The following is a 14004-nucleotide window of genomic DNA, read 5'->3' as shown; positions in this document are numbered from 1 at the left end:
TTTTAAGGTAGTAAAACTTTCTTATTTATTTAGAAAGCTCTATCTTCTCTTTTCTTGATTTACTTTGATATGCTTCTTCATTAGACATGGCTTAAAGTAAAGGTGAGGGCTTGAAAATGATTGAAAATTTTAGAAGTGATAATTTCTACCATTGGAAGAAATAAATGGAGCTTTTATTGATTTTATTAGATCTTTAGAACATTATTAATGAAAGTGAAGAGCCTCCAAGTAATAATACTGGCGTCAAGTTGAAGAACAAATATAAACGTTGTGAAAAAAAGATTTTTGGCATGATTGCAACAAATCTTTATGATGTCAATTTTTTACAAATAATTGCTTGCAATAAACTAAAAAAAGTATAGAAGATTCTTTGCAATATCTATGAGAATAGAAACCTTACAAACATTCTATGAAAAAGAAAGAAATTCTTAATGGTAAAGATAGAAGAATAAAATGACATCATGTCTCATGTCAACAAGGTAAAAGCACTTGCAAACCAACTAGCAATTATTGATAATAAGGACATTGTATTGATATTATTCATGAATCTTCTAGAGTCCTATAACTATCTTATTGTAGCAGTGGAGTCTATCAATATAAACGAGCTTACTATGAATTATGTCAACTCAAAATTAATCCATGAAGTGACCATAAAAATAAAAATGAGCTTAAAGTAATTATTTGGCTCTATTTTGAAGAAAAAAAAGTAATTATTTTTATCAATGTGATAATTCAGAAAAATATATTAAAAATTATTGAATTTTTAAAAATTACATCACTTTGCAAAAAATTGCTACAAAAGAAAAAAAAAGAGATAGAGAGAATGCAAAAAATATTAGTAATAGTTATGTTGGAGATGATTATGCTTTCATGGCAAGTAAGGAAGTCTCCATGGCTACCATGTCTAAGTAGATTATAGATTCAGATTCTATTAAGTATATGACACCTTATAAGTATTTATTTGACATCCATGAAACAATTTTAAGAAAAATTATTTAGTTGGAAGACAATGGCATGATGCAAGCTATTAGAATTGGCTCTATTGTGGTAGAGATTGTAATAAAGCACTAAATAAAAAAGATCAGATTGAAGGAAGTCTTACATGAATCAAAGATAAAGAAAAATTTCTTTTCAATGAGCAAACTTGTATCACATGGTTGTAAGGTTTGATTAGTCATGAATGGATATTTTGTAAAGACATTGAATAGACAACATATTGCGAAAGGCCTAAGAGATGGCAACCTCTACTTCATCAATTGTAAGAAGGTAAATGGAATTGAAGTCACGGCATTTACTGAGTTTCTACAAAATGAAGATAAGTTTGAAATTTGGCATTAATAATTTGGTCATTTGAATGCTAAAAGCATGAAAGAATTCCAATATATGATAAGTGGCTTAGATCTTAATCAATTTATCTAAAACTCCATAACATTTGCTTATGAAGGTTGTATCTAAGGCAAACAACAAAAGACTTCATTTTTAAGAAGATTTGCAATGTGTGTTAGCAAATTATTGGAAACAATATATTCTAATGTTTATAGATGAATGAAGATTCTATCAATTACAAGAACAAGGTACTTTGTCACATTTATTAATGATTTTTTAAGAAAGATATGAATTTACATTTTAAAGCCAAGAAGGAGAATTTTTCAAGTTTTATGGAATTTAAGGCACTTGTAAAGAAGTAATGTGAGTGAAATATTAAATTATTGCTGACAAATAATGGAAGTGAGTATATGTCAAAGATTTTTAATGATTTTTCTTGAAAATTCAAGGTATTGAAGAACAAATCTCAATTCTTTACACTCTACAATAAAAAGAAGTTGGTGAAAGAACAAATCATACCATTGTGGAGATGGCAAGGAATATGCTTCATGCACAAAATTTTGGGCATGAATATTGAATAGAAGCCATGGTTACAGTAGTATAAATAAAGAATAGATATCTTACAAGTGCATCCACATCAATGATTCAACAAAAAGCTTGGAGTGGCAAGAAATCGTATATTTTATACATGAAGATTTTTGGATGCATTATTTATGTAAAGATACCAGATTTTATGAGGTCCAAATTTAATACAAAAGATACAAAATATGTATTTGTTGGATATTGTGAAAGTACCAAGGCATATAAGCTTATGTATTTAGAAACCAAAAAAATCATTAAGAGTGGTGATATAGAATTTTTGGAATATAAGAATACTTGTGAGTACTTAGACATGTGTTCAAGTAGAAATAATGGTCTATTTATAGATACATCTAAAATTCCAATAAAAAAAGAAGAAGAAGAAGAAGATAATAACAACAAAGTTGGTAGACGTGTGAATAAACATGAAAAGTCAAAGAAGGTAAATCAAAATATGTCTAAAATTGCTATAATCAAGAATGAAGACAATCAAGATATTGAAGATAATGATGATGAGGAGTATCAACTACTAACTATGAAGGAATAAGTTTTAAGAAAGAAAAAGGTTGCAAGTGCATAAAATCTTTAAGTGCAAAAAGGTGAATCTTCATCAAGTGAAAGAGATATCTTTTGAGAGATAGAAAAAAACTTGATGAATGGTGGAAGAACCATATTTTTTCTCAAGTAAGTGAAGAACATGTTAACATTGTATTTTTTGTTGATGTATTAAGTTTGTATGGATGCTATGAAATTAGAGAATACCATAGAAGAAGAGTAAAAATTACTAATAGATAATAGAAGATGGAAGACGATTCAACTTCCATCAAATTGATCTTCAATTAATTATAAGTAGGTGTTTAAAATCAAGAAGGATACAATAGATAATATTGTAAGATACAAGGTTAGATTGGTTGTCAAATGCTACTCATAAGTTATTAGTATTGATTTTAATTAGAGATATATTCTCATAGCCAATTTTAATACCATTAGAATCATTATGGAAATTGGGGCACCAATAGACTAGGAGATGCATCAAATGGATATGAAAACATCTTTCTTAAATAAAAAGTTAGAAGAAGACATCTATATGAATCAATTTCAAGGATTTGTTGAAGAAGATAAATAACGTCTTGTTTGTAAGTTGAAAAATCTTTGTATGGATTCAAGCAATCACTAAAGGCATCATACCAATATATTGATACATTCTTTGTGAATGAAGGATTTAAAAGAAATAAGGCTAATCATTCCATATATGTGATGCAATCAAATGAGTTTATGTTGATTGTCATCTTTTATATTGATTATTTGATCATCTTAACCAATATCTTAAGGATGATGGATTGATTTAAGGCAAAGTTAAAAAGAAATGTGAAATGAGTGATTTGGAAGAACTTCATTATTATTTAATAGTGGAGTTTGTGAGAGATTGTACTAAAAAAACTATTACAATAAGCCAAAGTAAGTACATTGAAGAGGTGTTGAAACGATTCAACATGAAAGAGTGTAAGCCTATAGGTACATCTTTGGAAGCTAATTTAAAGTTGATGAAACTCATGGTATAATGCTGGAAAGTAGCATAATAAATAAAAATAATATGAAATATTATGAAAGTTTGAATTTTAATTTAAAATAAAATAGAATAAAAATAAAATAAAAATAAATATAATAAAATATTTATCTAATTTATTTAAGTTTATAATTTAAGTTTTGTAATTAAAAATAGAAGTTGTAGAATTTATTAATACAAAGTTTAGAAGGGCTTTGGAGTCAAAAGTATAATATTTTGACTACTAAACCATCCCATATAGATGGATAAGAGGAGTGATAAAGGACTTCATTTCTATTGGTTAAAAACCATGTCTAATTGGCTTCAAGTTGTTATTTGGGACCATATTAGAATTTGATACCACTTTAGGATGATCCACTTGAAGCAAGGTGATGCATTTGAAGTTTGGAGGTTGGATTCAAAAAGTGTGTATTTTGGTTTATAATTTGGATGAAAGAAATGTGTGATTTGGAGTTGTAATGAGAGTTATGGTTTTTTGAAGTTAGGATGTGATTTTGGTACCTATTGTTATTCTTTTAAGCATATAGAGAGTTGTAGGAAGGCTTTGAAAAATAGGAAAGTGATGTTCAAAAGCAAACTTAAAGAGCTACATTTTATGTAAGAAAATTGATACATTCCAATCTAAAACAAAGGAAAAAGAGTTGTTGGAAGTTAGTGTTTAATACTAGGATTTGTAAGTGAATTGTTTTTAATGGAGGTTTTGATTTTTGCCATATCTTGAGTAGCCCTGTGTATATATTATATATTATATATTATTATTTTTCCAATATCTCGAGTTTAGGTAAATTAGTACATTTGCCTTCAAATACCCACACATTCGAGGTATCCATGGAGAATGGGCAACACTGGAAGTCGGATAACTCCGCAATCGAACTGATTCCTGGATGATGCCGGGAATATGAAATCAAATCCCAGCATCCGAGAATAGCCACACGATGTGATGGAGAATTTGCAGACAAAATGCAGACGCTCCTGTGGGCGGTGCTCTCGAAATCTTACCCACGTCTTTGGATGGTTCATTCTACGATGTTGCTGCCTTCCTTCCTTCTGTTCCTTGCTCTACATGAACGAAATCGACATTGTGACTCGTGGATTGCCTCCGCCTGCCGCTGTAAGGAACCCCGCATCACGCAGCGACATTAGTAGGTGGCAAATAGAAGAATAATTTGGGCCAACTTTTAACATCTTGCCACATTTTCGCAACAGAGAAAACCTCGAGACTAAAAAAAATAAAAATAAAACAGAACACGACAGCATGTGGTGGACCATGATTAGCAGTATATTTCACTATGTCCTAGAAACCTGTCATTTAAGAGAACTCAACCTCATTCTTTATTTAATTGCTAGTTTGATTTTCTTTTGCTTTTCGTTCCTTATCGTGGGAAATGTAGGTTATGTGGTGACGTTCGACTGAACATGAAATGTGAAACGTCGAAGAATTAAGTGATAGAGTATAATTTGCGAACAAAATGCTCGCGATGTCTTGATTGATTGACCATTTCAGCGGCGCTCGAAAGTATGCGACGACAGAATCTCGTGACCCAGCTTGGGCTTCAGTTTTGGGGGATGGGGCTATTGATGTTCGGTCTCGTCGTGGTTGATACATTTGCGTGAGCTTCTGTCGCAGAATTTCAAGCATCTCCTGCTCGGCGATCGAACCTCGTTAAGCTTCCAGAGGGATCAGTCGGTGTCATTAAGGGAGTGGCGTATGCTTGGACCGGCTGTGAAGATTTCGATTTCAGGGTTTGACGGTTTAGAATATGAAGAATGTGGGGTTTGATTTGTGGGTGGAATTCTTCTGAGAGCGTTGGACGCTAGGTTTTTGATTGCATTGCTAATTTGTTTTTTGTTTTGTTTGTTTGTTTGTTTGTTTTTATTTTTATTTTTTTGGCGGAATTTTGTTTTTGACTTTGTCATTATTCCTTTGTGCAAATTAGATGGAACTAGATCAGATGCCACCCGATTTCCAATTACACACGAGGTTAGCCTCATGCCTTGTAGAAATTAATAATGACCGGAAGCTGAAACTGAGTTTAGACGAGTGGGAGAACAACTTTAAGAAGGCACTCTATAGGGTGGAGGTGAAGCGCGAGCGGAGCCTGAACGTGAAGAACGAGGTCTACCAGTTGATAGGATTCTACAGTGTTTTCCAAGGAGTGGTGCTGGGCGCCGTGGCGCAAGCTAGCACTCTCACCTGTAACACTGCTTGGGGTCCTGCTTTGTTGTCTGGTCTCGCCTCCATCGCTACCGTCGGCAGCGTTCACAACAAATTCAAAGACTACATCAACACGAAGCAAGAGCTCAAGAACGAAGAAGTCGATGCAAATGTAAGCACAGCTCTTACGAATTCCCTTCGAGTCTAGGTTCTGTGAGATGTTCAGGTCAATGATGCGTTGCGATGGCAGATTGTCAGGGGGAGGATTGGTTTGCTGAAGCTGATGGGAGGGAATTTCAATTTTGCGGCGCTTGACGAACGGACCGTCGTTAACAGGGACCGACCCCAGGCTTCAGGCCAGTACTACTGGCCTGTGATGTTCGTGGTCGTCCTCTTCTCCATTGTTGTTGTCATTGTCGTCATTGCCATTCTGTGCTCTGGCAGTACCTCCCACGATCACACAGAGCCTCAGAATCTGTGGCCTCAAGGATTCACGTGAATTGCACACCACTTAGTTGCCTTCACTGCGCTTCAGTAGACATGCACCTTCCTGCACCTGATGGAGAATTTTTTATTGTTTTGGATTGATTCGAAACTCTCTTCAAAGCAGGTTCACGAGATTCACAATTCCACAAGCTTGGATTCTGGAAGGATGAGCTGCTCCCGATCTCTCAATCACTTTTAGGTCTGTCTGCCAACTCATAGCTCCGAAGTAGGGCTTCCTACACACAACCCACTTCCAATTCAAGGCTCACTTTGATGTTGTGTCCAGACAACCCTAAAATTTAAGGTAGTTTTTTTTCTTTTGTATTTTTATTTATTTCATAATTTATTCTTGCTTGTGTTGAATGTATATGTGATCCGTTGGGTGCCCAAGGGATATCAGTGTGTCCAAAGGATATCAGTGTGTGAGTGTGAAGACTTTTACCTGCTCTTCATAACAACATATTCAAGCAACATTCTCAAGTAATGGTTTTTAGTAATTCAAATTTTAAAAGCATGGGTATTGAAATGAGCAATAAATGAACCCATGTCGTTGTCATGAAAAACCCATGTAGTTGCCATGAAAAGTGTGACTCAAATGAAACATTTTTTGAAAGATATCTTTGAGAGCCAAAACAAAAATTTAATATATTTTTAGAAAAAAAAAAGCAATAGAATATACAATGGAACTTTTAGCTACAAAGTGAGATAGCTAAACTCATGTCATTTTCATAGATAATAGGCAAAAAATGAGTTAATTTTGTTCAATGAATTATTTGTGAAAATATTAAAAAATATATTAAATTACATTTAAAAAGCACAAAATTGTATTAAGACATTCAAGGATGTATTTAAGTCAAATTTTGGAACTTTAGATAAAAAAATTAAAAACCAAAATATAAAAATTAAAATTTTAATATCTATCTAATTAAAATATTCAATACAAAATTTAAATTATTGTTTCTGGGAAGAAGAGTCTTAATAAAATGGAAAGAAGTACATCAAGAGAATACTATATAAAATTGACTATAGAAAAAATAAGTTCTTATAGATCCGAACCAATGTGCTTCATTGATTATCCTTAGGATTTGTTTATAATTATTATAAATGCAAGAAGTATTGGAAATTGCTTTCTCTTTAGAATCAATGGAAGTTCTTTTGTTGTGGAAGTTAATGAAATCAGTGGAATAAACACTAGATTTCTTGCAAATTGCCCTCAGAGAATTCTTGCTTCAAGAACTCCATCTATTAGTTATATAATTATCAACCAAGTTCTATTGCAAAGTCTTTGGCAAGGAGCAATATTTCTTAGTAGCATCACAAGAGTCCCAATCTTAAGAAAAAACCTTGATTTAGCCATTCTAGATAGATTAAGCGACTTGATGAATTTGACTAGATAAATATTATTGTTGTTAATACTATCTTCAACAATAACTTCATTGGCACTTGGATATTTTTATTCTTTTCTAAGACATACTGCCAAAATCTTTTCATTAATATCCTCCACATCATCATTTCATGTGGATAAAATGATTCTATCTCTTAAGAAGGCATTATTTGCTACATTGTCTTCTACTAGCGATGGATGAATAACATCAACTAAAGACATTAATTGTCAGTTGATAATCATGTGATCAAGAAGCATAAGAATATTATCGAGCAATATGTTTCTATTGTTTTTAAGCTTGCAAGTAGCAAATAGAAATATTAATCAATAATAATGTAATTATAAAAAATTTAAATACACTATTATTAATATATATAACATGTATGTGCATTCTATACTTGAAAAAACCAATTAGAAAACTTGATATATATTAAAAGTACTCTTAAATTCAACCTCATGTTTTTTTTTAATGTATGGATTTTTATTTGAAACCAAAGTGTTGAAATATCAAAAAGATGTTGCTACAATTTCTTCTCAAGTTCCTTTTTTAATCATTGACAATATTTGGCAAAAACCTCTACCAAAGATTATTGTAACTCCTCCAAATAGGCAATCAATATTTTGAATATTTCTAAAGGAATAATCAACTATCTTGGGATAATAATAATATTGTATCGAAAGTTCATTCCAAATAATAAGTGAAGTTTGGAAAATAAACTCAATATGGTTGGAATTCTTAATAATTGAACAAATAGTATCTTCATTACAATCTATAGAAACTTAAACATAGAATGGACGATTCTACTTCCTTCAAGTAGCAATGCAATAATTATTGATAATACAATATATATAATAATTTATTGAATCAATCAAATTTTAGTCACCTAAGTACTATAAATAAATATCTTACTGTTAAAGACAAGAACTCAATGAAAGAAAATAAATAAGTGAGACTTTTTTAAAGCAGTATGAAATAATAGAAATAAAGAAGTATATATATTAAAAAGAAACTAAAATTCAATCGCCAAAAGATGAGAAAATTAAAAACTCTTAAAACTAGACTAAAAGCAAGAATGGAATTGATAAGAGTGAAGAAGGCTTCACTCTTGCTTCTATATATACTATCTACCTAGGAGCTATGAGGCAACATTCTATAAGACCTCAAAAACATGTTGATTTTACATGATACATATCTTAACTTATAAGATAAGTTTTTTATATGGATTCCACATAGATATCTTGTTCTGTAAGCTACTAATATGTGTGGCATGTGGTTAATTTGTTGACCAAGTTTCTAACCTACCAATCAACTATAAACACATGTAAAATCAAAGCAGTGTCTATGTATTAAGGACAAGAACTCGATGAAAAAACAATTCAAACAAGTGAGCATTCACTCAAAGAGAGGTAACAAAATATATATAAACAAGTATATATATTGAAAGAGAAACTGGAATGGCTATTGCCAAAAGACAAGAAAACTAAAGACCCTTGAAACAGACCAGAAGCAAGAAAGGAGTTGACAAGAGTGAAGAAGCCTTCACTCTTGTCTCTATATATACTATCTAACTAAGAGCTACGTGGCGACATTCTATAGGACCTCCAATATGTGTTGACTTTGTAGGGCACATGCCTTGACTTACAAGACAAGTTTTTCTACGTGTGGGCCACATAGTTAGCTTGATCTTTAAGCTAACAACATGTGTGGCACATGGCCAACTTGTTGACCACGTTTCTAATCCAAAAAGTCAATTAAAGACACCTATGAAGTCAAAGCAGCATCTAGGAAGTTTCTAGGAAGCTTCCATATTAAATATTATAGAATTAACTTACTTTTACCTACTTTTATTTACTTCTACCTATTTCTATATGTAATTATTAGCTTACATGATTATGGCCGTGACATTACTCCCCCTTCTAGGGACGAGTTCCACGAGGAGCGGTCATCATATGTTGAGAAAATCTATGATGCGACAAATTGTATTCGCCACATACTCTGATCTCTGTTCTCTTCGAAGATGATTGATAGGGCCTCTCAACCATCGGTAGTGTCCCATACCAGGGCGGGAAGACCACCCACTTATTTGATCATTGTTGAGGCCTTCGTAACTTCCTTCGAATAGAATATTTGAAACACCATCAAGAGTTGTTCCTACCTCTAGCAAAATCACCAAACATCGGGAGTCCCTTCCCAAATCGTGATACCAAACGCGTTGTATCTCACCATCTATTCGAGGAAGAACATGTCGTTCTTGAATATCTTCATCTCGATTGCGTCGTCTTGAAGGTTGTGACAATCGTAATGTCTCATCCGACAGGTTAGCAAATGAAGGCTCTTGAGTTAAATCCGTTGGTTGTTGGTTTTCCATCTCTTGAGCGCCACTACTACAACGAAGCTACGAACAAGAATTGAAAGTAGAATGTTATCTTGCCTAGATGTTGTTTCTTTTATAAAGAAGGTTTTCATCTTGATTTTGATGGATGTCGTCGATGAAAAGCCTCCACCGCCTTTGCTGCATTTGCAAGATTCTTCATTGGCTCCCATGTGCGTTCACTAATATCATATCCGCGACAATGGACAAGATATTCTATTTTATTTTGACGCCGCCTTGAATCTAAGACTTCTTCTACTTCAAACTCTTCATTATTGTCCACTTCTATAGGAGGAGGTAGAGCTTATCGTCTTCTTGGTATGTCCACTGTCTTGTATGGTTCAAGAAGAGACACGTGGAATACTGGATGGATTTTTATTGTCTTCGGTAGATGTAAACGATATGCAACTGGATTGATTTGTGTAGAAATAGAAAATGGTCTCAGCCTTCGATAGTCCAACTTGTCGCAAGGACGAGTGGTCTTGATATTACGACGAAGTAGCCATACCTTATCACCCACGTTGAGTTGTGGTTGTTCCTTACGATATACATCTGCGTTTATCTTTTGTTGTTCTTGAGCTTCCTTCAATTGCGCCTTCATTATTACATATAACTCTGACAACCGATTTGCCATATCTTCTGCTGCAAGATTATCAACTTTTGAAAAATCAAAAGCATCAAGTCGTGGATGATAGCCATAATTAGCAAAGAAAGGTGTTTGTTGCGTGGAGGAATGTACCATATTATTATAAGCAAACTCTGCCAATGACAGAAGGGTTGTCCAATCATCTTGTTGGTAGTTGATGGTACACCTTAAATACTGCTCTAAGACTTGGTTTACGCACTCTGTTTGTCCATCAGTTTGAGGATGGAAAGCCGAAGATAGCTTTATGTCCACTTTTAAAATCTTGAAAAGGGTCCTCCAAAATCTCGACACAAATTGAGTTCCCCTATTCGATATGATATCTTTAGGTAATCCATGATAGCGATAGATATTATCAATGAAAAGCTTAGCTGTTTCTTCACCTATGATAGATTTTGTACATGGCACAAAATGTGCCATCTTGGTGAAACGATCTACTATCACAAATATAGAATCATAAGATCTTGAGCTTGGAAGCTCTGTGATGAAATCCATAGAAACAGAAGACCATGGTTGTTCTGGTATAGGTAATGGCTGAAGAAGTCGATAAGGTCGATGACGAGGAGTTTTTGATCTTGAACAAATATTACATGATTGTACAAAGTCTTTGACTGACTTCCACATTTGTGGCCACCAAAAATCTCTTGATATGAGTTCCAAAGTCTTATTATATCCAAAGTGTCCTACTGTTGGAAAATCATGACGTGCTTGAAGAACACGTAAACGTGCTTCTCCTTCTGGAACATATAGGCGTCCTTCAAAATATAATAGATTATTCTTGAACTCGAACTTAAAAGAAGCATGAGACTTAAAAGAATTATTCTCAATATCATGAACAAGAGGGTCTAAGGACATACTAGACTAGATTTGCTTAAAAAAAGTTGAATCAACAATCAATGTTGATTTCATTGCTCAGAGATGAAATTGCTCCAGTTTCAAGAGGACCGTTCTTTGTTGCTCAAAAGCTGCATCTCTTTCTTTTGGTACAAAATAAGAACGTCTAGACAATGCATCGGACAAACCTTGTTGTTTTTCTAGCCGATAAGTGATAATGAACTCGAATCTTGACAAAGACATACTCCAACGAGCTTGACGACGATTCAACACGCGTGTTGACATGAAATACTCGAGGTTCTTGTGATCTGTATACACAGTGACTGGACTAGAAGTGCCTTCTAGATAATGACGCCATTCTTGAAAGGAATCCACGATTGCAAGCAGTTCTTTATCATGGATCTCATAATTGATCTCGGTTGCTGAGAATTTTCTTGAATGAAAAGCTATTGGATGAAGTTTGTCATCTGTTCCCATTTGTGACAAAACTGCACCCAAGGCAAAATCTGATGCGTCTGTTTCCATAAAAAATGCCTTAGAAAAGTCAATACGATATAAGACTAGTGCAGATACAAACGATGTCTTCAAGGCTTTAAATGCTGCTTCCGCTTCTTGATTCCATTGGAATTTGTCTTTATTGGTCAAGCGTGTATGTGGAGCTGCAACTCGTGAAAAGTCTTTGATAAAGATCCGATAGTAATTGGCAAATCCCAAGAAACATTGGACATCTCTTACTGTCCTTGGAATCTTCCAATCCATGATTGTCTGGACTTTCTTAGAATCCATCATGAGATCATCATTTGAAATGATGTATCCTAAAAAGTCAACTTGAGTAGTGTGAAATACACACTTTTCTATCTTGGCGTACAATCTTGCATCTCTAAGTTTTTGTAATACTTGACGAACATGTATTTCATGCTCTTCGACGTTGTTAGAATAGATCAGGATATTGTCTAGATAGCAGACGACAAAATTGTCTAAGAATTCACAAAATACATCATTCATGAGATGTTGAAAAGCAGCTGGTGCATTCGTGAGTCCAAAGGGCATGACATTATATTCGAAATGTCCGTACCTGGTTCGAAACGCAGTCTTCCATTCATCTCCTTCCTTGATTTGTACTAGATTATATGCTCCTCTTAGATCTATTTTTGTATAAATCTTAGCTTGATTCAACTAGTCAAGGAGTCCTGATATCAAAGGTAATGGATACCTGTTCTTGATTGTGATCTTGTTGAGTCCTCGATAGTCAATACACATTCGCAAAGATCCATCTTTTTTTTTTACGAATAGAATTGGAGCTCCTGCTGGAGATTTTGAATGGCGTATGAAATTCTTCGCTAAATTCTCGTCAATATATGTCTTGAGTTCAGCCAACTCATCTTGCGATAAACTGTAAATTGGTCCAAATGGTGGCTGAGTTCCTTCCTTGAGGTCGATTGAACAATCATATGGGCGATGCTCAGGAAGAATATCTGCATTCTTTTTCTCAAAAACGTCTTGATAATCCTGATATTGACTTGGAATGCCACTTGAAGTCTTTACGCTTTCAGAAATAGGTGCAGCATAAATAGCAAAAGTTGATCCTTCTTTTGTTGCGAATATAAATGCTTTTGCACCTATAAGTATGGATTTTACTATACTAGATTTATAACTTTTTACTTGGTTGGTAGAACTATTAATAATGCTTTGAGAAAAGTCAAGTTTACGAGAATTCCAATCTATTCGAGGATTATATTTTTCTAGCCAGGATAAACCTAAAATAACTGGATTGGACGGGGATTTAATTATGTTAAAAGCTATGTAGCTAACATGACCGTTTATTGTTACTTTTATAAGGCGAGTTTCATGAGTGACATCTCTAGAAGACAAAGGACGGCCATCAATGACTTCTACATGTACGGGTTTAGTTTTCTGTACAAAAGGTATTTCATGACTTTTAACAAATTGTTCATCTAAAAAACATGCTGAGGCTCCCGAATCTAATAAAGCAAAGGCTTTGTAATTCTTAGGTCTTAAATATAATTCTATTATAAAACAAGAAGAGGGTTTTGAGGAGAGGATAGGACCTTCATTAGGAATTGTACAAGGTTCCAGCTGCATGGTTCCTATTGTAGCTGGACGAATCCGTTTTCTGACATGTTGTCTTCTTTGACGGCCGTACCCCTCATTTTATAGTTACATTATTTCTTTGGACAATGTTGAGCAGTGTGCTTAGGTTCTCCGCAGTATAAACATAATCCTTCTTGACGACGACGAATCTTTTCTTGCTCAATTAGGGGTTTAAAACGTATCACGTCAATTTACATGTCTTATACTTCCGAATGTACGTTTGGCAAAGATGTTGATGTTGCCATTGAGTAATAACATTGAGGTTCCCATGTACGACTCTCGAATCAAAATTCAAAAAGTCGATTGTCACATTTTATCGCAAAATCGATTGCTTGACTCAAAGTTTGAGGATGAGGTAAGTTGAGCATCAATTTCTTTACTTCGTATTGCAATCCATAAAGAAATTGACTGATGAGTGCAGCATCATCCCACTTGATGTCAATTGCAAGTTGTCAAAATTGTGAAGCATACATTATTACTGAGCGGTTTCTTTGTTGCAGAATTCGGATCTTGTTTGTTGCGACACGAGTTGCATCATGTTCACCA

General features: G+C 33.9%; 1 protein-coding gene across 4 annotated transcripts; it reads left to right on the top strand.

Moving 5' to 3' along the window:
* The first annotated feature begins 4493 nt into the window (after positions 1–4493).
* On the top strand, positions 4494–6480 carry LOC112294161 (uncharacterized). Of its 4 annotated transcripts, none has more exons than XM_073540048.2 (3): positions 4494–4583; positions 5100–5799; positions 5878–6480. In XM_073540048.2, exons 2-3 carry the CDS (start codon positions 5410–5412, stop codon positions 6124–6126), a joined length of 639 nt encoding a protein of 212 aa, XP_073396149.1. In that variant the 5' UTR covers positions 4494–4583; positions 5100–5409; the 3' UTR covers positions 6127–6480. The 4 variants fall into 4 exon arrangements, with proteins under 4 accessions (XP_073396149.1, XP_024400133.1, XP_024400134.1 ...); XM_024544365.3 differs by lacking the exon at positions 4494–4583 and having other exon boundaries at positions 4684–5799; positions 5878–6012; positions 6238–6480; XM_024544366.3 differs by lacking the exon at positions 4494–4583 and having other exon boundaries at positions 4688–5799; positions 5878–5983; positions 6238–6480.
* Positions 6481–14004: the final 7524 nt, after the last annotated feature.

This window comes from Physcomitrium patens, chromosome 17 (genome assembly GCF_059467195.1).
Source record: "Physcomitrium patens ecotype Gransden chromosome 17, ASM5946719v1, whole genome shotgun sequence".
Classification (NCBI taxonomy): Eukaryota; Viridiplantae; Streptophyta; class Bryopsida; order Funariales; family Funariaceae; genus Physcomitrium; species Physcomitrium patens.
The sequence above is the reverse complement of the archived record's forward strand: the minus strand, read 5'-3'. Positions and strand labels throughout refer to the sequence as shown.